This window comes from Salarias fasciatus, chromosome 5, assembly GCF_902148845.1.
Source record: "Salarias fasciatus chromosome 5, fSalaFa1.1, whole genome shotgun sequence".
Lineage (NCBI taxonomy): Eukaryota > Metazoa > Chordata > Actinopteri > Blenniiformes > Blenniidae > Salarias > Salarias fasciatus.
In genome coordinates this window covers 2934734-2961255 of record NC_043749.1, presented here as the reverse complement: position 1 = coordinate 2961255, position 26522 = coordinate 2934734, and the positions used below count along the sequence as shown (strand labels likewise).

General features: G+C 43.7%; 1 protein-coding gene across 1 annotated transcript in view; it reads right to left on the bottom strand.

Moving 5' to 3' along the window:
* Window positions 1-704: 704 nt before the first annotated feature.
* The window catches only part of cntn3b (contactin 3b), a 70970-nt gene continuing 45152 nt past the window's right edge, over window positions 705-26522 (bottom strand). Inside the window, exons 11-23 of the mRNA XM_030091113.1 lie at window positions 24976-25126; window positions 20061-20188; window positions 18443-18618; window positions 14190-14307; window positions 13197-13355; window positions 12937-13086; window positions 8190-8260; window positions 5319-5553; window positions 4789-4898; window positions 3316-3502; window positions 1758-1870; window positions 1337-1502; window positions 705-796 (exon numbers count right to left, since the gene is read on the bottom strand). Coding sequence (XP_029946973.1) covers window positions 705-796; window positions 1337-1502; window positions 1758-1870; window positions 3316-3502; window positions 4789-4898; window positions 5319-5553; window positions 8190-8260; window positions 12937-13086; window positions 13197-13355; window positions 14190-14307; window positions 18443-18618; window positions 20061-20188; window positions 24976-25126 — 1856 coding nt within the window. The remainder of the gene's footprint in view (window positions 797-1336; window positions 1503-1757; window positions 1871-3315; window positions 3503-4788; window positions 4899-5318; window positions 5554-8189; window positions 8261-12936; window positions 13087-13196; window positions 13356-14189; window positions 14308-18442; window positions 18619-20060; window positions 20189-24975; window positions 25127-26522) is intronic.

The window sequence follows — 26522 nt, the reverse complement described above, 5'->3', positions numbered from 1 at the left end:
GTGATAGGCATTTATTATTTAGAGGAGCATGAGATAGAGAGCAAAATGGTGAGATCTATCAGGGTAACGTCGGGACGGGGGGGAGGGGCTGTGAAACAGACCTCAGGTTGTGGGGATAAGTGGGTTTCAGGCACAGTTATATTGAATTTGCGATGCATCTTTGATATATTTGACGAACCTTCGAGCCTGAAGTGGATGGATTTTTTTTTTTTTTTTCTTTTTTGGCAAAAAGCTACACAGAATAGAAATAAGGATGGTGTTAAGCTGTGGAGACGTATAGAATCATTTTTGCCTTGATGAGATTATGAATTCCTTTTTTGGGAGATGTTATCATACATTAGAGTTAAAGAGAAAAGCAAGCAGCCTCAGTCACCTACTTTGGTATTGACCGTATGTGAGAAGTCGGGGGTTTTAAGGCATTAGCATCGCTATCGATACTAAGATGATCAGAACTTCTAAACCTAGAGGGGGAGGGTGGCACTTATGACGCTGGAAGAAATACCAAAAAGATATCATGCAACGCGAAGCGTCTCATCTCTATCTGATGTCCCTTTCAAAGAAAAAGTAGCGTGTGGTCCCTTTAAGAGTCCGGTCCTGTCCCGGTCCCGTGTGCCAGTCCGGTGGAGGGTTAGCGTGGGACAGGCTGGCTGTGGAGGGGGAGGGGGAGGGGTGGAGAGGAGAAGAAGGAGGGCTGCGACTGGACATCACCAGATGGAGGAGAGCAGCGCGCCGGCCAGGACGGCCGAGCGGCACAGCAAACTGAGGCGGCCCGCTCCGGAGCCCCGCGCTCCCATACCTGAGGAAAAAAACCACAGGGAGCGGCTGGTGAAGACCTGAGAAACACGCCGTTTCCATCAAACGCAGGAAAACCTGCCGTTTGCTGCACTATCTTCCTTTAAATTTCATCATCAATCAAAAGCCAACTGAATTTTTTTCCCCCCATATCTCTATTATTGCTGGCTTTCAACAGGAGAGGCTATTTAAGTATCGCAAGAAGATAAAGTTGGTATCACATCAAAGCAAACTGAGCCGCCTCGCCATTTTGCACAGCGAGGGGATGGGAGCACAGAAACTGCTTTATATGCTGCGGCGCTGTGCAGCCAGTCAACAAGGAATAATAACCCCAATGGCAGAGATGGATGACACCGCGCACACATTTCTGAAAAGGTCACTTTTCTCGCACTCGAAATAAGTCTATTACACATGGTCGGAAAGGGATGCGATGAAGCCAAATCAAATGTTCATTCTGAATTATTGAATCCTCCCTTAAGCTTTATCAGTGGCCAAAGAGAGAAATATGAAAAACAACATAAGGACAGAAAAACAAGAGACTCACTGAGCTTGTGGATGTGGATGGGCTCGCTGCCGACGCCTTCGCCGCCCTCGCTCACGACCTTGATCTGGATGAGATAGTTGTCGTTGGCGGCCAGGCTGAGCTCGGCCGTGGTTTTGTTGGTGGCGATGGTTTGGATGTCGTTGTAGCGGTGCCTCTTCAGCAGCACCTGAGGCGTCGGAGGAGGGAGGGTCGAGGTTAAAATTGCCACTCTGACAAGTTCGTTAAACCATGACACCATTAATGTTAACTTATGGAGGGAGAAACTTACATGGCAACGTTTTCAAGTGAAAATGGAAAAGACTGGAGTCTACCGAAAACAACTTTTGGCAGTGAAACTCCTCATTGCAGCAGATGAGTGTGGTCTGTCATGAGTTAATTCTGTAGATAAACCTCAGGGGAGTCGCAGGGAACCAGTACTTACCAAATACCCGGTGACCTTTGACTCCGTCTCCATGGCGACCACGGGGTCCCAGTGCAGCGTGAGTGTGGAGCCAATCATTGTCCATTGTATGTTGAGTGGAGCTCGATCTGGAGCTGGAGGAGGAAACCGGCGGTCAATAAACAGGACACGCTGGCGACTGTTTTCTGTGGTCGTCTCTCTGAAACGCTCGCATGCACAGCGAACAATTTGCATCCCCGGATTAGGAAGACGTTTCACTTGCAAAACAAATGAATTGCGGTTTCACCAGAACACTAATTAAGACACAGTGAATACTACGCAGGCTTTGAAGTTCAACACACTGCATCTTAGTAAACAGCAGCTATGAACAAACTTTAAACCTCTTCTGTGCGTTTCCCAAAGGCAACTGGGCTCGAGGTTTTGAAGACGCTGTGCCTCAATTTCATTAATTCTGATGTAGAATGAACTGATGGAGTGGAATGAGAGGCGAAGCGTCTTCAAGACTTCAAGAAAGTCAGGAAGAATTGCAAGCACCATGACTGGAAACCTTACAGAAGTGTCTCTGCTTTCCGTTGAGCTGCTAAAACAAACATATTATGTAACGATGGATGCTGCCAAAAAAAAAAAAAAAAAAGATACCGAGAGCCCACTGTGTGCCTGTGTTCAATTTGAATTAGCTAAAGAGAAACTCTTCATCGTACACAGCAGAAACTGTCATTTCAGTTCTGCTGAGAGCCATTCAAGTGTCAGTAACCTAGCAGTAACCTATCACTTCTCAACAGACACACACCTAAAACACAAAAACAAAAAAGCATTTATTAACTGTCCAACAAGCAGGAAATAGGAAATAGACTTGTGCAGATCATTGTCAATAAAGTATTTTGATGAATTAGCGTAATCAGTCTTATTATCACGTCCGAACCTTAAATAATCATAATTTCTTCAAGCTTCAAGTCAGGTCAGTTGAAAGTGATGAAACATTTCAGATGGGAGGCGAAACATCATGAAATCTTAATATAATTCATTGATTTTAATACTTCAACTGGCATTCAATCTCCTGACCACTGAATCCGTTGGATTTATAAATTTGAGGTTTCACTCGTTAAGTTTGAAAGAAGAACCAGAACTTCATAAAAACTAAGATAGCAATCTTTCCAAATGACTTTAAAAAATAAATATGACTTTTTATTATTGTTGTGGTCTTGTTTCACAGATTTCATTTCAAAGACCTGATCCAATCTAAGGCGAGAAATCACTTCTGTTTATTCAAACTACACTTGACAAAATGAATGGCTTTAATACGTCTCCTCTTCTTGCTGTGCTCCGGAGAGGCTGAAATCATTCCTCCTCCTTCAAGGGCACCTTAAGACCGCTCGGATTCGCTGCAGGTGTCGGCACTAGACCTCCCCGCGCGCGGATGGAAATCTCTTTTGTCAGACTGATTTTCATAAGCGCCAGCAACAAAGTCCAAGAAGCGCTACGCCTATCAGGCCGAGGACGGCGCGGCGTCCCGCGACGGGCTCCGTGAATGAGTCTCCACTGGGAGACGCTCTGAATGGCCCTCCGGGGACGGACTCACGTGGTTTCTTTGTGGTGTTGTTGATGGGCGCCGACTGCGGCCCGGGGCCAGCCGTGTTGAAAGCGGCCACAGAGAGGTAGTACACTGTGTTCGCTTTCAGCCCCGTGATGTTCACCAGCGTGTAGTTTCCAGTGAGGCGCACTTTGCCAACGGTGTCGGGCTTGGTGTCGTCTTCCCAGTACACGACCTGGAAAGAGAGAGACGGGAGGAACGGGAAGCGTTACGGGCCGGAGCAGCCGACGTCTGGGAGCCAAATCTGAAATGCTGCTTGTACTCCAGAAGTGTGGGGAGGGCGGAGATGCTGGATGATACATCTTTCACCGGTACAGTCTCAATTACTGATGCGCATCCTCACAGCCAAACATGTAAACAGTCCATCTGCAGGTCAGATAACTGACCACGGACGAGAAACATCAACCTAAAGCAACGCCATTATCAAAAGTGAAGAGGGAAGGGAGAAATCTTTCAAATATTAAAAAAAAAAAGCTTTATTTGTACTGACAAATCACAGCTTTCTACAGCAAAGCGCGATTCCCCCGCCATGCCAGACGAGATGCAGATCCTGCCTTCCCCGAGGCTACCAGCCCACATCTACAAGTGCCGGAGACACGGTGGTATTTGCAGAAGCAAACTGATTCTACTCGGAGCTTTTCTTTGCATTACCTTTAATATTCACGCTTCTGGTGCAAACTGGCAAATGAGTTAAGTCAATAATGAGCGAGATTCCAACATGGAGGCAGCCCTCTGGGAGGTCTGCGGTTTGTAGTGGATTGTATTTCCAAGTTGTTATCAATTAAAGCTCGTCTGTGGTTAGAGCCGGGATTCAATTGATGGTAAGACAATCTTTTGAATGTGAAATTCCTCACTGTGTGAGTGTGCGTGTTTGTGTGTTTGTGTGTTTGTGTGTGTGTGACCACATCCATCGTTTCCATACTGCTGGTCGATTTGAGATTCAGCAGCCTGGATCCACTTCAGGACCTGCGCTTGGAGCAAGGACAATGTGGCCAGTGCTATGGCAACTGCACAGCTTTGTGCTGAAGGGCCAGAGGTGACAGATATTGAAAGAGCACCAAGGAGGAGGCACAGTGGCGGAGGAGGAGGAGGAGGAGGAGGAGGAGGAGGAGGAGGGCGAACAACAGCAAAGTCCTCTTTGCATTCTTGAAAAAGATGAGGGGTTTTCTTTTGACTCCTGTGGGGGTTTCGCGGTCGCCGCATTGAAGGCCCTTATTCGTGATATTATTATTATCGCTCAGGACGAACCCTCTGCGGAGATACACGAGACGATACAGTGAAATATGGTACGTCAAAGACGGAGGGAAACTAATTTAAAGGACAGCAGAAGGATGGTTATCCTCTGATAAACAAGCCGCAGGGAAAAGCTCAATTATCATCTTATTTTTTTGAGAGGGGGGGGGAGGACGGGAAAAAAGAATAGAAAAGAAAAGAAAAGAATGACTTTGCAGTGAGTCATACCTCATATCCAAGCACTCTTTCAGCGAGGGAAGGGAGAGCTTCCCAGATCACTTCAATTTGTGCTGCAGACACACTCCGAGCCCTAACCCTCTTAGGAGCCACGCTGGGGACTGCAGAAATAGAGCAGAAATGCAGTGAGAATCCCACAGACTCATCCAGCACCATCTCAAACACACACACACACACACACTAATAGCAATAAGAGGTAAGGCACAAAATAGACCTGTAGTTTCACTGAAAAGCTATTTCCCCGCTCTCTTTTAATGGGATCTGTGACTGACATAAGGGAAGACTATCTGCCCGGCAAATTCAATTAACAGGATACCTCCCTGACAGCGCGGCGTGGTAAGTGTCTGCTAGGATTTCCTGTAATCTACCGGCACGATAACTAATATCCAGTTGACATTCCCAGCTTGAGAGGGGTGGGGAGTAACAGCACGAAGAGAAGGAAAAGAACCGGTTTCATGATTACTATTCAAGGTCAGAGTTATAAGGAGAGAGATTATAGCTTGTTTAACTGTGAAGTCTACCTTCCTCCGCCGAGTACACGGTGCCGATGGAGCTGAAGGGCCCCTCCCCGCGGTTGTTGTAGGCCCCCACTTTGACGTCAAACGGCGAGAACGGCGGGATGGTGTCGTTGCGGAAGGAGTAGCGCGACACGCCCGGCGTGGAGATGACGGCCCGCGTCCACGTCACCGTGCCCACGGGCCGGAAGGCGATGATGTAGCCGAAGCCCTCGCCGTTCTGCAGTTCCTCGGGCACGGGCTGGGAGCAAAACACAAAACTATAGTGATATTAAAAGGCATACAGACAAAGAAACAGACAGGCCCGACTCTGCACCTCAGAGCCAGATGGGATGACTGCGCAGCGGGTGATGTTTTTTAAGTTATAAAGATAACTTTTTTTCATGAAATTAGAAAGATTTCTCCTGTTTTCTGAATGTCTTGTATTGCAAATTTTTCCCATGTAAGCATGGTCTAATGTGAAAACTCATCTCAGTACTGCTGTTTGCATGTCACACCACACAAGGCGTGACTTTTAGCCAGTGCTAAAGCACAACATTTCAGCCCAGGGCCCAATTTCATCTTGAGTGGGCGAGACTGGTAAAATAGTGCCTCCCTCATCTTCAAATTGAAATCCCAGAGTTTTTCTGTAGTGGTGCAGGATGTTTTTTTTTTTTTTAAATACGAAGAAATACGACTCAAGGAATTGACTCCATTCTCAATATAAAGCCAATTTCAGTGAAATCTTCTGGTGCAAAATACAGTGAGATATCGCCAAAACTTCTCCTCTGGCTGTTACATTATGCATGTTTTCACAAACTCCCCTTGACAGCATGACTTTGAGGCTAGTTTGACAGCAGTGAGGTAGCTTCGTGTTCACCACAGCATCACTGACATCCCAGCTCAGGTCTCAGGGTTGTGTTGTGTCTATGATTTGTTTTTGCAATTTTTATCATTTGCTTGGGAGTATGGCCTCTTGAGGGCCAGTTTGGGCCCACGGGCCTTATGTTTGACATACCTGAGATAAACAGATGCAAAACGAAAGTGAAATCCATTTGCGTACATGAGTACACGCAATGTTAAACGCGATATCAATAAATAAAGTCTTACAGGTTTCAGGAATAAAAAAAACAAAAAACAAAAAACTATATTTGTCTGACTTTTCTTCACCTTTGATGAGATGCTCATAAAATACCTTTAACCTTCTAAGTAAATGTGTTAATAAAGTATTCATTTGTACAAATTTATAACAGTTTTACTGTTTACAGGTGGAAAAATGTAGACTAAATTGGATTATTTTCTCACTGGGGTTTTGCAAAAGATTACGCACACACTATTGTGCATCATTGTTTTGCCTTATAAATTATTTCAAGCAGTCAAAACCTACATATGACGTATAAATGGTCCTAAGAATTGAAGCACAGCCATACAGTCACTCCACCACTTCTATGTGCACATCTCAATATCTCACTGTGATGTTTTTCCCGTATTATTTTAGATTAAAACCATTTATGATGTGCTCTGAATTGGGAAAAAATATTCTTCACTAAAGCATCGGGATGAAAATGTAACAGCAGCACTTATCTCAATGTGTAACATGTCTTTCCAATCATTAAATTCTTTGATTCTTGTCGATTTATTGTTCACATTTTGTAAGACACTGGGAATTTACCCAGTATAGTGCCTCCTGATCATCACTGTCTTCTTTTAGAGCCAAAATTCTGTTCTTTCAGTGTGTTACTGTGCGCATCAGCACCGCTCCCTGTGTACCAGCCTGTCAAATTTTATCAGGTGAAGCCTCCTATTGTAAGAACACAGCGCAAAGTGAATAAAATGGGAAGGAGGCGAGGGACAGGCAGGACAAGAGGAAGTGAAGGGACTGGAGGAACACGCAGTGCTACCAGAGAGGAGTCCAAGCTGCTGTATTGACTCTAACACAGCTTTACCAAAGGCTGGGAGGGAGCATATTGGAGATGTGGGGGTGCTATTGACAGAAAGAGGTCCAGTAGAGGCAAGCAGAAGAAATCCTATAAACAGTGAGCATCAACACAGTGAGCTGGCACCTTCACCAGCACCTGCCAAAACATGTTTATTCTTCCATTAAGGATCGTCCGCTGACAATATTCCAAAATGTGATATTATGGAAAATCAAGAAGAAAAATGTCCTAGTTTATATTTAATGTTGCAGCTTCCAGTCCTGACGGCTCTGCTGGTTTTAGATTTGAAAATACATGTGGTCTAGTAATGCAGGAGGTTTGACCACAATGGGAGAGGCGGACTTAATAACACCTCAGCAGAATGAGGGATGTGGGGGTGGGGCTGGGGGTGAGCAGCTAAACTAATGAGAGCCATCGAGCTAACTGCTGCTCTCAGTGTCTCTGGTGATGAAGTTGCTGGTGTTGTACCGCTCGGACTGGTGTTTGGGCAGAACATCATTTACAGTCTGTCTCATTTTGTCTCATTCTCATTAATATTAAAGAATCTCCAAATGACCGTGTTCTCCTGCGTACCTACGTCACCTAACGCTCACCAGGTTGTATTGGGAATCATTTACGAGTATGAGTACACCGTGCAGAATCAGATCCCACACTGGGATCGGGATCGGTGCATTCCTACTCCTCCTCATTCTGTTAGCTTCCCACATTCACCTTCCTACCACATTTTTTTCCTTTATATAACTGTGGCTAAAGTGAAAAACTCCTCAGAGGAAGTTCTCTCCATCTGTAGCTACTTTTTGGAGGGGGAGTGGAGGGAGAAACGGCCCTCGTGAGGCTGAGCCAGATGAGAGGTGTCTCCCTCTAATGTGGGTCATAAAATTGCTCCCATTCAATTCTGCACAATTAAGCAAAACCATTACTCGGCAATGGAGAGAACAGTAAAATGTGACAGATGACTTACCTCCCATGTTATCACTAATTCAGCCTTGGTGCCGCCTCCACCTCCGACATCAGTGGGAGCCGTATCGGGAACTGAGAGGTAAAGCCCAGAGGGGAGCAATTAGAACACAGTTTACCCAGCTCAAGCGAAGGCCTCCACAGTGCTGGTGGCCTTACGGCAGACACCGCCTCCCCTTTCACACCCCCCACCAATCCCTCTCGCCACGCAAACACAAACATTTCAGGAGAATTACTGATATTGCTCAAATGCATATGCGGCGAGCCAGGGAGTGTAATATTTTGCAAATGACATTTGACTCAGCCCACTCCGGTTCTATTCCCAAACGGCCGCTTGTGCACCGCGGCGTGCTGGCGAAAAAATGACAGTGTAGGTGGAGGGAGCACTCAAGCGTGTCCTTATAGTATCCTTTGGTAAGTGGAGCCTGGCTTTAGCGAGCGCTGCTGACGTCTGATGTCCGCCAGAGTTTGGTCAGTCGGGGTTGAATGCCGGGAAGAGAGATCCCACTTTTCTCCCGTATCATTCTTTCCAAGCCTCGCTCTCTTTTCAGCATTATTTCATTTTCTAAAGAGAACCTGTTCCACTTTGCTGTATTTTTCGCGTGTGGTTCCTTTACCATAAGCCGCATGAGGACTTTATTATGAATGTCATCGTGAGGTGAACCACATGTTTAGAGCCGTCTGAGCTGAGAGGCTGCTTCAAACCAGATTTTCCAGAAACAGTCTCAGCTCAGCCAATATATGGTCGTGCACACCTGTGGTTCCCAGCCATTCTCATGAGGAGCTGGAATTTTTTACCATTAACTTAAACAACTCAATCACTACCACAGTCTGAACAATTCTTCACAAAGAAAGGCAAGTTAAATCAAGTTTTCTTTATTAGATTTAGCCACAGTGTGTTCCAATTCTCTGAGGATAAACTCTTTGGGTTCACAAGGTGTTTGGTGCAGAGTTTCATACTTTCATTAAGCATTTTTCACCCCATAAGATGCGTTCACCTCTGATTTTCTCCATTGCTTCTATGAAGCCATATTCTACTCTCTCTATTTACAACAACAGCTGCAGTCAATAAGATGACGAGGCTCGTGTTAAGTTACAAGCACTTCTTGAACCAAGTTGGCAAATCCAGCTACGTGAAGAGAAAGATTTCAACACTGTGTAAAAACCACCTTTTCATCCTGTGTCTTCTTCATCAACTGGCCAAAAACATAACAGAGTGAGATCAATCAAATCAGTGATGCAGCGAGAACCGGCCAATCAGGGACAGAGCAGGGCGTTTTCATGGCTTCATCATCCTAGGGGAAAAAAAAAAAGGCTGAATCTAAGTTTTAGATACTGCATTGGTGAATGCTGCATCATGGTGGATTTGGATGAGGGTCTACACAAAGCTGACTGTGTGTATACCCCGTGTACCCTGGACTACACCACTGCTGACACCTCCTGCACGAACTCCTTCCTCCTTTTTCAATCCGATCCTTTTTCCTGCATCAACACGAGATTCAGATTCAGTTATTGTTCCAAACTAGCTTATCTTCAGAGTCGCTGACCACTGGAAATGCTGATCAAACCTGGAGCAAGAGTTCTCTGCTTTACTGGTGAGATGTTCAATGGAGTCTTTCAGTTTCTCCTTCAAGACAAAGGAAATGCATAAGCCTCATGGCAAAAACGAAAATTAGTACAACTGGGCACCTTTTCCACATAATTTAGTTCTATGTAAATGATAATCTACTGTCTTGTTTTTCTGCAGGGTTTCTAATCTGCCACTACTCAGATTTCTGTGTTGACTGTGACTCAAACAGGAGCAACAAATCCTCTGTAACTCATAACAAAGTGGAGCTTAATATGCATCTGGAACAAGGTCAGGCTTTATTTCCCATATCTGCATTAAAATCAGTCAATAAAATATTGAAAAAAAATCATCCAAGCACTCTATTTGAAAAGAGATGCAAAGTTTTGGAAGAAGTTTGGGATTTTGCTGACTTTCAGCACTCAATTAATATTAAGTTAAAATGAAAAAAAAAATAAATGCAAGCCTGCAAAGCTGCAGAAACTACATTAATTGTTCAGACCTTCTGAAATGAACAATTGATCTTTCAATCCATCATTAAAAATGAATTTGTCCTCAGTGTTTTTTTTTTTTTTTTTTTCAGGAAACACGAGGCAGGTGGGCCATTGAAACTCTTTTTGCAGTGGGAAACAAACGCAACAAAGGTTTTAGGCCCATTTAAACAACATTTCTCACTGGAACACGTCATTTTGCAGTTTTCATTTCTGATAAGTCTTGTGTTTACGTGGCAATGTTTTCAAAACAGGAGAGTTATCATTCCAAGCCACAAGTTGGCGCTGTTTTTGTAATGAAGCCGTGAACAATACACCATTCCCCATTTTCAGCACCGTTGTCGTGGAAACTGAAACCCGAAACGCAACTAAATACTGGAATGATCACCTTGTAAAGCAAAAAGAAAATAAAACCTTCATTTCATAATGAGAACATTTATGCCTTCAACACCGTTACTGGAACAGAAGACAGCCAGTCAGTGAACTCACACCAACGCATATGCTTCCTGCTAATGACTGTTATTGTCTTGTAGGCTGAACAGCCTGTATCCTGGAAATGACTTTAAGTGTTTTCTCATGTTGATCCACTTGTTACATCCAGTAGTGTTGCACTGCTGTCTGGCAGTGCATCTGAAAAAAAAAGCCAACAAGCATCATTTGATGCTGAAAATAAGCTGGAGCGGTGTTAACGTGTGTCACCGTGTGTCACCGTGGCTCGCAGTGACCTGCTCCCTTTACTCTTGTGAAGCATTTAGCCCCATCTGCAGCAAGAGCCTTTCATACTCCCTCCATCTCTGCTCCACTTTTCCTTTTCTTCTCGCCATCCGTCTCACGGAGCGATTTGGCTAAAACCTCGGTGGGAAAGTACGCGGACGAGTTTCGGGGATACTTTGAGAGTAAGAGTCCCACCTGCAGCTTCGAGCACTTTGGACTCCAGTGATGTACTCTTAACACCTAAATGGCTGAGTGTAGACGCACAAATGGAGCGCTTGGAGCCGCTGCTTTTCGGCTAAATGTGCCAGCACTGTGCTTTTTGGTCAATCCATTGGATTAGGGAATCATATTTTGTGTTTGTATAGAGCACCTTGTCATGCATATAGCTCTCATACAATGATGGACCCCTGTAAGAAGATACAATAGTGATTTTATGCAAGATTCTGCAATTTTATAAGTTTTCAAGTCCAAAAACTTTCCAACTGGACAGTTTTTGAGAGGATCTTTGACAAGCCTTCTTTTATGTCGCCTAGTTTTGGCTAAAATACGTAGAAATGATCCAATTTAAGGAGACACAGACTTAGATTGACTCATTCCTGTTAGCGATTTTGTTACTGGTCAAGTTGACTCTTTCTGGCAATCCTAAAAGAGGGTCAGCTGTCCCTGTGAGGGAACGACTGTTTTATTCATCTATTCAGCCTTGGGTCGAACATCTCTTTTGTCGATTTTATGCTGTTTTTGTTGTTGTTTTAAGCGATGATATTTTCAAATGTCGACTGGATTGGGATGATTAAAATGTTAAATCTGAATTTCATGAAAGGGTAGGTCAAATTCGTCTGAAGATTGCACGTGCATGTTTGACATTGAAAGACTAGTAAACAAAGTTAATGGAGACAAAAAAATAAATAAAAATAACAGACATTAATGAACTTTTGGATTTCTTGAAACCCTACTGATGGAAATAATACCAGAAATCTGCAGAAGAGGACAATCAAAGTAGGAGAAGGAAACTGTCATTTTCATCAACTTCATCAACATAACAAGAACAAATGAAGTTATTTCAGGTTTTCTGCCCTCTCTGATCTGAAACTAACTTATCTCAACTGATCACTGCGGAGGCAGCGATTCCTCCATCTGATTTATGCTTTGTAGTGGTAGGAGGAGTTGTAGGAGGTAATGTTGTAGTCAAGACCGTCTAACCCCAGGCCGAGTCAAGACCAAGACCTTGCACACATGCAGTGGTCTGGAATAAGTGTTTGACAATCGCTTTACCAGTGGGCATAACTCAAAATAAAAAATACGGACCAAATTCTGAGAAGAAACATGGCAGGAAGTAGAAATGCTGTTCTTGAAAGAGGCACAATCAGAGGCACTAAGAAACATCTGGCGATGCCCTATCACCGGAATTCAAACTTTTAATCTTCAAGTAGCCCGTTGACACTGCCGTGGTTACTGGTGGAACCGCCGTGTATATGTAAGCTTCCAGGAGACGGACAGAAATACATACGGAATGAGGAACACGGGCGGAAGGCCTTGAACATGTTAATATTTGTATCTAAATGAGATAACTACATTTTCCATCCTTTCCAATACATCCAAAAGGATTTAGACTCAAATCTTCGAATCTGCCAGACAGAATAGCTCATGTTTTCTGCATTGAAAAATTGAATTATACAACTGCAGCTAAAACATGTGGCACAGCGTCCACAACTCCAGCAGAGCTTTGAAACATTTCCATTTTTAGCTGCGTATTAGTCAGTTGGAAGAAAAACCTCGGCGAAAGCTTAAAGAAATCATTGCTCGGCTACTGCGTGAGCCAACAATTTACTGTATGCCAGGAAGCCGCCACAAATTAAAACAAACACATTTTGCGAATCGATTATCTGCAGTTCTGTGGTTCCAATCTGAGCCAGGAAGTCACGGGAAGGCGTGCCGTATATTTCCAGTAAGACGTTACTTGAGTGTTGAGTGGGACTCACTGGCGTCCTCGGTTCTGGTCTTGGCGGAGGAGGGGCTGGGCTCCCCCAGGCCCACGGCGTTGCGGGCCACCACCCTGAACTCGTACTCCACCCAGGCGTTCAGCCCCACCACGGTGGCCGTCAGCATGTTGCCGTTGACCACCTCCGGCACTGCGGAATGGAAACGAGGTCCTTAATGGAAAATGCTACTCCCATTCACCTCAACTCAAATTGAATGATGAATAAATAAAACCCCGCCCGGGGGGAGTGTTTGTGGATACCTGTGTCTACGGCCTGCCAGCCCACGGTGAAAGGAGTCCGAGCCTGGATGATGTAGCCGGTGATCGGGCTGCCGTTGTCCCGTCCGGGAGTCCAGGACAGCTGCGCCGTGCTGTCCGTGATCTCCTCCACCGCCACCTTGTCCGGGGGGCCCGGGGGACCTGCGTCAATCGCACGTCAGGGAAGAGGTGAACCCGAGGCGTTCGCCCTGTTTGTCGAAGCGCCGCTCATCAAACTCATAAAGGCCTCCAACACCTTGTTACACATCAAGGCCTTTCCACTCGCTTTAATTACGGGCTGCGTCCTTGATGTGTGGGTGTGTGTCTGATGAGCGGGGCTACTAAATGATGAGTGAAGACGGGATCACAGGAAGCGGGAAGATGAACTGGATGGGATCATTTATTAGAAATGGAAATGGAAGCTGCAGCAGAGGGAGGAGGAGGAGGAGAAGAAGGTAAGAATGCACGCTTTTGTTCCACTCTCCGGCTTTGCGGTGTTGTTATTGTTTGCTCTCGCTGCTCCATTATTCAAATGCCTTCCATGATATTTTGCAGATGTGTAAATGAGCCAATTATAGTCATTTTCTGTGATAAACATTGCCTTCTCAAAGTACCTGGGACAGCTATTACAGTTTGTTAAGGGCATGAATACCAATGTGAAAAACCGAGCCGGATACACCAAACACACATCACTGCGGCTAACTCAGCCACAGAGTCACACACGGCAGCCGGCACGGGCGTGCGCACCAATTTTTATTTTACTTTTCAGTGCATAATGTAAACAGAAGCCGACTCTGCCTGGTGCGGCTGGCTTTTTTTTTTTTTTTCCTCTCGTTTACTCTGTAATGTATCTTTGCAGGAAGCCTCTGGGATTTTTCGCACCTTTCCTTCAAACTCCTTTCACCAGCAATGCTTTGAAGCAGCATTATTTTGCAGCGGGCTATTCGCACGCCAGGCATACACAAACAAGCTGTTGAAATCAATTGGTTCTCTTACCTTTGACTACCAAAATGGCAGAGGTGGACAGGCTCTCCACATCGGTGTCAATAACACAGACGTACTTCCCACCATGGTTCAGCTGGATGTTACGAATCATCAGATCGCCCGATATACTCTAGAGGAGATGGAAATAAATAAGGCTAAATAAGAGATGTGCTGTTGTTTCATCACTCAGCTGCTTTTCTGGCTCTGGCGTGTTTTAACATTTATAACAGCGTCTCCAGGCCACTGATTTTTTTTTCCTTTTTTTTTTTTTTTTTTTTTGCATCTATTTACACACCAACAACAAGCATGGCAGATGTACCCTGCACAAATAACGCTATTGGCTGTCCTTCAGGCACTACCCGACCATCCAGCCTCCTCCCCCGCCCCCCCCTCACAAATAACAACCGGCTACACGCAGGACACGCAAAACAAACACAGTCGAGCTAATTGGCAAGGCAATACCTAATTATTCCCTCATTACATAAGCTCAAGCAAGATACGAGCAGAACTCTCAGCGTATAGAGCAAATATTATTTTACACAAACTGCATGCGGAGGCCATCAGGGACCAAAACAACACAGGACAAAATTGTTGTATTTCTTATACGTGAGGGCATTTATCAGTTCTCGCTGCAGAGAGGGAGATCTTTTTAACAAATCCAGTTTTTAACAAGACTATAAATCCAATCACACAATTCCTCGGTCCAGCCACAAACCCCATCATTTTTGTGAAGAGACATTGTTTTCAAGACGCCATGTGAACGTGAAACTTTTCTGACACGAAAACGCAAAACGATGCTTTTTTGCACTTGGAATGTTGTGTAAGTGGGGTCTTACGCTTTGCTGTTTCCAGTTGCTCGTGAAGCATTTGGTGTTTTCGGGACCATGATTGTAACCTAATTAACTTGCGTTGTCCACTGAAGTATTATTGGAAAAGTCTTTCTCTTTTAAAGGAGCTGTACCATGCTTTTCCTGTGCCTGTCACAGTCATCTACAGTCAATAATAAGCTATTTTAGCACCCCGAGCACTACGTATTACTTTTGCATTACAAAATATTACCATTGCATAGACCCCACGCTGATTGTGGATGAGCGTGTCTAACAAGTCCATGTTGCATATATCTGTGGTGCCTGTGTACCACAATCATGTGAAGCAACAATGAATGACAGTCTATGGAGGCAAGAGGTTCTCCTAAAGAACACTACGATGCTGCACATTCGTATTTGACGCTTCATGATTGGTTCCACCGCCTGACATGAACCAGTGAGCCAGTTTTTTTAAGGGAGAGGGAGGGCAGTCGAGCTCAGACTGAATATTCATATAGGTTACTCAAAAATGCGCGACTGAAGAGAAACATTAAGAGAAACTTAACTCAAGTTTTTATAAAATAATCACAATAACAATACTGAAAGCTCATAAGAGTTGATTTTTCATGATAAGGGTTCTTTCAGTGTCATCTCCTTACAGATATCTAGACTTTCATCTTCTACTGATGTGTGGACTATAACGATCAACCATATCCAGCTGTGTCTTGCTAACTTTTTTACGTGGCACACTTTGTATCGTTATCATAATAATCCCACCCCCTTGTTTATGATTTAAACACTTTGTAAGGTGTCTATGCATTAGGCGTAGACATCTCAGGAAAAAAGTCCTTTCTTCAAAGAAATTTAATGTGAATCAGTGGTTTGATAATCATCAAAGTGCCGTCCTTTTAGGATCGTGTGCTTCTGACAAACATTTTAAAGGGGATGTTAACGGACTACAAACCACTTATAGCTTCAAAGGCTTGTGAAGCATGAAGATGGAAAAGCTGTGGTTTGACATTAGGAGTCATTAATCATGTCAAAGAGAATCTGCAGACAGTGTGAAGCTTTCAGTCAGAAAGTTATACCTGTAGTGGATCTTTCAACAATAACGATCCAAAGCGTAGTGGTCAATCCACCAGGGAACGTCTCAAGAAGAGGAAACGCAGTTACTGAATCGCTCAAATTGTGAGTGCCACAGAAATATGATACAATTTTAAATGGCCTGTATAAGAAATGTGTAAAGCTCTGACAGTCAGATACTGAGGAGCAGTTTCAGCCACAGTGAGCAATACTAGCTTATAGTGTTCAAAGGATATGTCCATATTTTCATTGAAGCAGAATGTGGTTGTGTTGGAGCAACATGAACCTACTGCGGTCCAGCTGTGACTGAAACGCCCACAAATTCTATGGACTGCAGATCTTTATGTGTTTCTGAACAACTACGCTCCACAAGAGAAAAAAGTCTTTGACAGCAAAGACAATATTTGTTGTTGGGTGAAAGAAAAAAAAGAAGCCTGTCACAAACAGAAATGGACAATCCGAGGGTGAAAGGTGGAAAATGTTCAGTCATCAATCCAAAGTGGAGGCTTCAAATTACACTGCTAATTTTGAGCGTCACTTCCAGTGATGGGCTGCATGATGGAAAAGCGTTCCACTGGTTTACAATTATCCAAACGCAAAGACGAGCCCGCAAATGGGCATCCTATGGTTTTTTTTTTTTTTTTTGTTTGTTTTTCCTGCAGAACTCTGTCAACCTCACCGGGGTTTGCTACCTGTGTATTATTAGATCCATCCTGAATGGTGTGAAATTCACGGAACCTGATATTGCACAGTGTGAGAAAAGAAAAAAAAGAGAGCAACCTCTTTGCTGTATAGATTGTGGATGGTCTTTTGATGGTAACGTCAAGAGTCTTATCTGCTGGAGAAATGTGTATACCGAGGGAAGAAGACGTTTACAATCCAGACAACGTTGCTGTGTGTTTTTTTTTTTTTGTATTTTATTTTGACTGCTGATGGGAGGTTTGTCTTGAAGTGGTCTGTCACAAAACACGTCAACCTGTGAAGGGAAGTGTGCTAATTTGGAAAGCAGTCACCTGAGGGGGGTAGAGGCAGGTAAAACTCTCTGCAGTCACAGTAGATTTCATCACTCCCAGCGGCTGCTGATCACAGCTCTGCGCTGCCATGTCTGTGGGCACCGGCGCCTGCGGATCTCCGCCTTCTCCTCGGCACCTGACAAAGCGCAGCTGAGCCGGATGGCATCTCCGAGCGGGATGAAGCAACTATCTCTCTCTCTCTCTCTCTCTCTCTCTTTTTTTTTGTTCCTTTTCTTCGCCTGACAGTTTTGAAAACCTCTGATTTTGCTCTCGGATGTCAGACGCCACCTGGCCAACCTTAAAGCTCCCGATGGGACGCGAGGCCCCCCCAGCCTTGGCAAGCAGGAAGTGATGAGGCAGATTTGCTTTAATTATGTTAATTAATTCATCAGAAGCTGTTGAGCAGGGGGTTGGTAATCTCTCTGGACAGGGGAAACAGATTCTGTGAAAACCAGATCTCATTAAATTCCCGTGCACAGTTCAATGTCATTAGTAATTGCTCCTCGTATTCAGGAAGATATGAGTTTGGCATGACCACAATGCTGTGAGGGAATTCAGATGTGATGGCAACCTTTAACACTTGAATTGGCAGAAATCAGATTACCAGCCTTGGATGATGAGTGGAAGGGAAAAAAAAAAAGAAAAAGAAAAAGAAAAAGGTGTGTGATAATTCATAATAAAGTGACAAGTGTCTGAACAATTACCTTTGCCCTTCATCAAAGGGAACAAATACTCAACAAAAAGTCATCACTTATCATTATTTCAAGGCATAAGGATTTCAAATGAACATTTACTGGTGGCAGGCCTGCCCTTGGTGAATGCCAGCCAGCTCATTACTTAATTATTTCAGGGCTTGAGATTCATAAATAGGTATGCAAATTCAATTATGGCACAGGGAGATGATAAGGAAATGTTCTCCCTTGAGGTGCGGGAATTAGAAGTTGAAGGGATGAAAAGTATAAAGACTTCATTAATGAGGCTCCTCTGCACTGCCGCAATGGCATTTCACCGATATATTTTTAGAGGTGTAGCACATGGCAGCTCACAGCGCCCATTCAGAAGGTGAAGATCCTGATTATTGGCCCGATAAAACCATTCGCGGAGGGCTTTTAGGGCACGCGAACGACCGAATGTAAGTGACTCCTAACAGATGTCTCTATCTTTTTGACTGTCCATTCACCAGTCACCACGGGGAAACTTTCAAATGGTCAAGCCTTGGCAAGAATCGCTCTGCCTGGATATTATCGGTGCCTAAGAAGCCTCAGCCAGGCAGTGGAGCATGCCCTTGCACATCACACAGTATGTCCCAATTAAACTCGGAATAGCTCAAAAGTCTCGGAGTTTAACGCCCGGAGTGACTCACCCCGCCCACTCTTTCGAAGTGATCGCTGTCTCGCTGGAAGTCGATGAGCTGGCCGTTGAATGCCCACGAGAAAGAGACATCCAGGGCCGGATCGCAGGCGATCTGGCAAGGCAGCACGATGCTCTCGCCAACGATGATCTCCATGTTAGTGGGCCTCATGGTGATTCTGGTGGGCTCTGGCCAGGCAGACAGATAACAGTGCGTGCACGTTAAAACCCCCACCGCAGCACCCACCGTGACCCCGCGCCGCCCACCGCTCACATTAGCATTTTTAATAAGCGCTTAAATTCCACGCTTGTCCATTAGTAACATTTAATGACATCTCCGACTCGCACTTTCCGTTCCAGATCAATTTGGAAAGAGACGATTGAAACTGGATTATACGGGGATGGGAGCACATTCCCACCGGTGGCAGCGGTGGATTGGAAGCCTCGGCGTACGCCGTGGAAAGGTCACAGTAATTAAATTCCATGACATTAAATGGTTCAGCTGTCATTGCATGAGAAGAATAGCAGCTAATGAGAAAAATAAGTTAGGTGGCTCCACACACAACAGATTAAAGCAGGGGACCACGCAGACGCGTTGTGTCACCACGCTCATAAATAATGACCTTTAACAAAAATCAAGGATAATGTTTGCTTCTTGCTTTACTGACTGCTATTGTGCACAACGTACAGCAAGCCGCATTCATTTCACAATGAACAATTCATGATATGGTAGGGAATACAAATGAAAGAAAAGCGAGGAGTTTCCAGTTTAACAGGAAGTTTATTCAGAGATCGGCCTGATCTATGAAAGGTTTGTAATTTGTTTCTCTTTAGACATTTATTTAAAAAACAAAAAGCAATGTCATCTTTGAAACCTGTACGATTTGCTTGGTGGTTTGATGGGCCAAATTCTGCAATACGGGACAACTTTGGCCCATGGGCCTCATGTTTGACACAGCTGGTTCAAATGATGTCCAGTTTGTCACATTTTCAGGAATAAAATGATTCATGCATCCCTCCTGAAATCATTCTTGACTTAAACAATTATAAAACATCTATCTTAACATACCTTGTCACCCAATATCTATATGCTCTAAAAGTAATTCAGTTCCAAATTTGACGAATTTGACAATTTTCAGATCGCCCTGGACCATCTTCTAGTCAAGCTGTGAAATGTTTAGACTGTTAGGAAATCTTCGATCAACTGAGCTTTCCCTCTTCTTCCTGCGCTCAGTCTGGTTCTGCAGGTTACTTCCTGGTAAAAACAGTTTTCCTTCCCACCACTGCTCGTGTTTGTCCGTAGGTGATTGTTTGGACCTTCCCTGTGAAAGCGCCATGTGACGACTATGTTGTAATTGGTGCTGAAGTAATAAACTGAATTGAAATCGAACTGCAGGTTGCCATGGCGACTATATGAAGAAGTAAGCCTGTGTGTGCAGTTCTGAAAAAGCCCTCCGATCCAACTTTATGCCTGCTTTCTGATCTTGTCATGTTACACATAAGCAAATAATTTCCAGAATTAAATATATAGTAATAAATAAAACCAGTTTAAAAAGTCAAATGAGAAGTAAAAACACAGGGACGTGTTAAACATGTAAAGAGAGATTTGGGTGCAGAAGCGCAGGACTCACCAGTGATGAGCAGCCTGCTGGTCGTACTTGCTGTCCCAAACTGATTCTTCGCGATGCACGTGTAGCTGGCTGCGTCTCGTCTGGTCACATTTGCAATCTTTAACGTTCCATTTGGGAGCAGAGTAATCCTGAGTGATGAAAAAAAGAGAGGAAAATACTGTTTTAATGCATTGACCAAGGTGAAAACAGTGCATTCAGTGGATCTGTGTGTAGGTTTTTTCTTTTTTATACTCACACTATATTCACATAATGTGCTGGGGGTTTTTTTTCCATGCAGTGAGGCTACTCTAGTGGTTTTAACAAAATTATATTGGTGTCAAAGCAAAAAAGACCGCACGAGGAAGCAGGCTGACCCCTCGAGCTGCTTTACAGCTCTCCGCTGAATCCCAGAGAAATGAAATTCTTAAAGTTTCGCAGCAGGCGAGGTGACCCCTCGCCCTGAGTCAGCGGGAGCTAAACTGTGGGACACATTACTAAATGAAGAAATACTTTTTACAAAGAGCATCCCTCAATACCTCGCTGAATAAATAAACGCGCGCTAAAGGCCTTATGTTGCTGGGGTCGGGGCGGGAGCGGGTTCGTGCTGGGAGGCCACTGTCGGGGTAGAAACTTTGTCAGAGTCTAGAAGTGCAGCTGACATACTGCTGCTAATGTGTTCAAGGAAAGTGAAATCCTCCTGGATCCAGTCAGCAGTTCAACTAATGAGCGACATTGGGCTAATTCTGCTGGTCCAGACGTCTCTGCTGATTAAGCTGCTGGTTTTATACAAACTTTCTTTCTCCTCCTCTTGATATTTTGCCAGAACAGAAGTACTCCATGCAGCATTGGACCTGACTCTCAACATCAACTATTTGACAAACTTAAATCCCAAATAGTCATTTTTCTTGAGACAGCAGATGCAGTAATGAGCCATTGAATAGCAATAGTAAGAATAGTAAAGTAGTACAGATGGAGCAGTGAAACGTTTGAGTATTGTTAGTTTTATGAATGTGCTTTATCTTATTCAAAGTCACATTTTTAACTTGTGTAATGAAATAGGAGGGATTTCCTTTAAATTAAAAAGTCACTCCATACGCATTGATACAATATGAGATTAGATACGAGATTAAATATTCGACGTTTGAATTTCTGATAAAAGTGGATTGATATTTCAGTACAGCTTTATTAATCACAACAGACTGTTTAAGCTTTTGCAATAGTGGCAGCATATTCATGTTGTCATGACGATTCCTGGCTAAAAGTGCTAATACTCACCTTTAGACATATATTATATTGCATCAGTCTATAATAATATTTAAAAAAGCTCTTCAAGGCTGCCGGATCAGTGAATAAGAGCTATAAAGGTGGGGTTCATTTACCAATACACCATGATTTGCATATGAAAATGTTATTTCTGTGGCAAGTTGCAAAGACAGAGATGTGAACATAAAAACGTTTAAATAGTATTGCACGGTGAATGATCTGGAGCACTAATCCAACATCAGCCGGTGTGCTGCTCAGTGTTACAATGTGTACAAAATCCATCTTTCTAAACACTGTTCCAATTTACAGCATGACTGCATACATGAGGAAGCGTCGCCCCTGCGAGTGTCTGCATACATCCACCTTGAAAAGCAGACGTGGGCTTCACATATACTGCTCTAAATGTCAGCCGGCTTGGGAACTGGACCAATTTTCTGCCGCTGTAGACGCAGCTTCCCCGTCTGCAGCCGGCCGAAGAGACACGGCGCTGTTTTGACAAGATGCTCCGCTAGTATTGTTCTTTTCCAGACCTCCTTTACAATAAGCGGCGCCGGAGTGATTCAGACGCCGCGCTGTGCGCACGTGGCTTGCCTTGAAGTGGGGGCTTTTAGTCGCTGTTCAATCGTTTCTAATCGGGATGATGGAAACTCCGCTGACGAGCTGCTCAGCTCTGATTTGCTTTTGCGATTCCGCACCTTTAATTGCTCCTTTAGTTTTGTGTGAAATCCTGCGACGTGTTCGATGAGAAATCAGAGAGAGAGAGAGAGAGAGAGAGAGACAACAAACTAAATTGAGCAGCCACTTTATAAGGCAGAAAAGTGGCTGCTTGATGTTTGCTTATTGTCTTCATCACGTCAGCTCGTACACTTTCCGGTCCAGTGAGACTTGAGGAAACTGCGTCAATCAGACTCAAGTTATGGCTTTGTGTGTCACGAGGAAGAGGATAAGCAATTAAAGCTTGAGTTTTAGAGCTAAACTCTTTCTGTCATGGAAAAGCTGATGGATCTTCTGCGGCAAATCCATCTGATCATCTCTTATGTGCTTAACTCTTCATAGAGCTCTCAATAAAACATGTTTTTATTGGGTTTGAATACAGCAGGGCTTTTCAATTACAAATTCAGAGGGGCTAGATTAAAGACTAACACCATGAGCTGGGACATTTTCTACACACAAGCAGAGGAAAGTATCTTTACACACACAGATGCAATGAATTATATTAGGAGTGTCAAACAAAATTTAGTTCAGGGGCGACAAACAGCACCATTGAGCTGAGTGGGCAGAACCAGTAAAACGGTGCCATCAAAACCTTTACATTTAGATTTTAAACAGTAAGTACAGAAAATGATTACAATTAACTGTTATGAAACCTTTTGATGGAAAAAAAACTTCTCCTGTACCTGTTGCATTTTGTTTGTTGTAACAAACTGGCCCTGACAGCATGTCAGGCTTATAGGTCAGTTTGATAGCAGCTAGTTTGCTATATTTCATGGCAGCATCACTGTTATGTCCGCTCGTGTCTTCAGTGTTGTGTTTTGTCTGCTACTCTTGAGAATTGTTTTTTTTAAATCAGTTTTCTTGAAAATTTTGCAACCCAGCAAACCATGAGCTGTTTAACACATGATGATGCAGCAGTCACTTTTATCTGAAATATAACCTAATAAAATAGCAATAATCTAATTTCATCTGTACATAAGTGTATTCCTCAGTTGGATTTTCATCGTAAAAACATATGGTAATAATTTTAAAATGAGTAAGGCATGCTTTTTTAATATTTCTGGCAGGTACAGTTGAATGAGACACAATAATAGAGGTGCTCTTGAATCAAACTAGACGCAGCCACATTTCAAAGTCTAGGTCTAGGTAGAAATTGTTCAAGCAAGCAGGTTTTTCCAACACACCTTTGACGTGTTTCGTTCTTCCATCTTCGTCAGAAACGTCACCTGGTGGCGGTGGACGACGCCTGACGGAGCGGACTCAGCGTGACGGGTCCGTCGACAGGTCAGTCACGCCTCAGCAACGTCACGAACCACCACTATATGACGTTTCTGACCAAGACGGAAGTCGAGACCTGTCAAGCCTACGCTGTAGAAACCCACGTGCCAGATTCAGCATGTCCTCCTCAAGCACTGCGCTTTAAAGCTGCTGTGAAATCAGGAGATACTTGAAGTCTGGAATGTGATGAGATCTGGTTGGAGCACCGCTTGAGGCAGAAAGGCCGTCCGGCTTCAAAACGAGCCAAATCCACAGTGCAACTCGCAACAACTTGCTGCGGAAACCATTCTAAATGTGAGTGACCAAACAGAAACTTTTCAGTCTGTCAAGGATTCATTTCAGACTTTTAGCTTCAGGGTAGAAAAACATGTACGGTTTCTTTTTTTGCTGAGGTGTGTTTTTCTCAGGTCTGGCCAGTCACTCAGCAGTTCCTCCCAGGCCACTCAGAGGTTGCTCTCAGACCGTTATGTGTCAGAAAAGGAAGAGCAAAATAAAGTCAGCCCTTCAAACATCCTAACATGAGGGTCCTCTCCTGATGGCAGGTGAAAACAAGCAACAAACCAAACCTGCGATTGGGCCACACTCAAAGATTCAAAGTTTCTCTCTGCAAGGTTACAAAGTCTGTCAGCACTTACTCCAGCCATGTTTTCAAATTCATTCAGAGAGGAGAAATAGTTGACAAAGATCTAGAAATGATTCCACAGTTTTCTGAATTTTTCAACGAGACCATTCGCCTTGAATTAGACTTTCTCAAAGTGGAGGAAGGACGACTGAACTTTCAATCAACAATTAGAAGTGAACATCTGCAAGTGATCGCATGTGCAAAATGTGGGTTTATTTCCAAGCATAAGAGCCAGAACAGAAAGAATCCCTTCCCCCTATTCAAGCCAAGGTTTGTTTGAATGTCTGTCTTGTATTTCGCTCAAAAATACTAAAACTTAATGGAATAAACATAAACATGATCAGGAATATCGGCCATTGCATTGCATATGTCTACTAACAACGTATAAAACTGATTAAATTTCCACATATTTAATGGTTTATAGTATAAAAAATATGTCTAAATGATAAATATATCTGACTGTGTGCCTGTAAGAGGTTGGAAACACTCATTCAGTTCTACAATGTGACAAATTATTTCCAAGACGGCCATCTAACACGACCAAATGTGATGGCACAGTTCTTTATATTTTCCAATTAAATGTTCAAATGAGGTGCACTGACTGAGAGTAAGAGGTGATTTTCAAAGGCAATGGATCAGACAGGCATCGCCTTTTTACATGAATGTGTGAAAGGTCTAAAGAAGAAGAAGTGCTTTGATTTACACAGATTCTATAAATCCTACACAAACACATCATTTTTCAATGTGTCACACTGTATATTCCGTTTCTGATGAAATTAACAGCGTTCAGAAGAAACGGTCAGACTGCAGTCGCTTCCCTGGTGACAGTTAAATCTTACAAATGCTGCGTTGATAAGACTCACATCCTCATCTCTCACAACAAGATATCTGCAAACGGCGGCGCTCGCAGATTATTAGCCACGTGCAGTTTTCCTTGAGGGTACAGTGCTCCGACTGTCCTCATTAGCCTTTCCCTTTATGCAGCCGCACAAATGCCAAATACACCATTGACACGGCACTGAATGTGAATGAAAGAGTGCACTCGGACTTTTATCCTACCTTTCAGTTCTCTGCAGGATCTCATTCCCTTTCTTCCACAGGCTAATTGCTGAGGGCGAAGCCTGAGGCTTGCATTCGAGAGTGACTTCGCTGCCCGAGCGAGCTTTAACCAGCGGCCTCAGCGGACTTTTGGAGAAGCTCGGAGGCGAAGCTGCATGTAAGGAGAGAGAGAGAGAGAGAGAGAGAGAGAGAGAGAGAGAGAGAGAGAGAGAGAGAGAGAGAGAGAGAGAGAGAGAGAGAGAGAGAGGCGGGAGATTCACAAACAGGGCAGTGAGAAGTTGTTATCGTGACCCGGGTCCAGTTTAGACAATGATTCAAGTGAAAACGCATCATTTTAGTATTTTAATTTCAAAAAAGTTTCACATTTACAGTGCGACGTTTTGAAAATGATGGTTGCTTACACGGAAACAGCAGAAATGCTGTAAACAATGTAGTTAAAATGCCAGGAGAGTTGTTTGTTTTTGTAAGGACATCATGCAGACATGAGCAGCGGACAAAACGCTCTAAACATTAACAATGTTGAGAGCACGGACATCAGACAGACGACAAATCTGGCTTGAACTCAAAACTACTGAGTCCAGGAGAACATGTGCTGGGAGTCATGAAACTCTGGAGGAAAACATTGTTACTGTCCATCACGCATGTGCAGAAGAACTTTTTGTATTCACCACATAATGTACAGCGTTTCAGAAAACCTGCAATTTCCCCGTTTCCATGGAGATGGAGTCGGAGCATTTTCAAAAGGTTGCACTCGGAGTCGTTACAAGGAAGTTGTATTTTTTTCAGAGGCTCTGAGAATTGTTGCCATGTAAACAGATCTCCAGAGCACAATGACATTTTTTTTTTGTTTTCACTTAGAATTAATTGTTGTATAGCCTAAGCGGGGTCTGAGAAGTTCCTTCATTTAAAAAGTACAAGCAGCAATTTATTAATGATTGAACATGTTAGCTTAATTACAGCTGGAGAAACTTCAATTGCAGAGAATCTTAATTGTTCTGACAACATGTACATTTACTATAAGATCATCTGCGTAAATGGAGATGTATTTATTCCACACAGCAGACACTGAGGCCTTCCATACAACTGAAGGACTGTAAAGGGAACTTTACATCATGATGTTCTCTCTTTGCATGCTTGGGTGGGTGAATTAAAGAAAAAGGAAAAAAAATAAATAAATCATAGCACCTGGCCGGGCCTGCAAACTACAGTTTTCATCTTTTCTGGCATTTCTGAGCGTACGGTTTGAAAACGTTGCCATCTGAACATGAAACATGAAAAAATGAGGGTCTCTGTTGATTGTTCAAGAGTATCGAGGAACTCCTCCTCAGATAAAGATGGATTCAGAGACTATTAAAGGCAAAGCCAGGTCGGTGAGCAGCACAGAAAGAAAAACTGTTGTTTAGCACTCAGTGTCACAGTAATCCATTACTGGATGTAACTCTGATTCTCTGGTGATAGCCGACCGCAGCTCTAACCCCGCCGGGCTCGAGGCAGACGACCCACCCATCGACAACCTGAACGTCATCCGCCCTCTCGGCGTCCAGCCA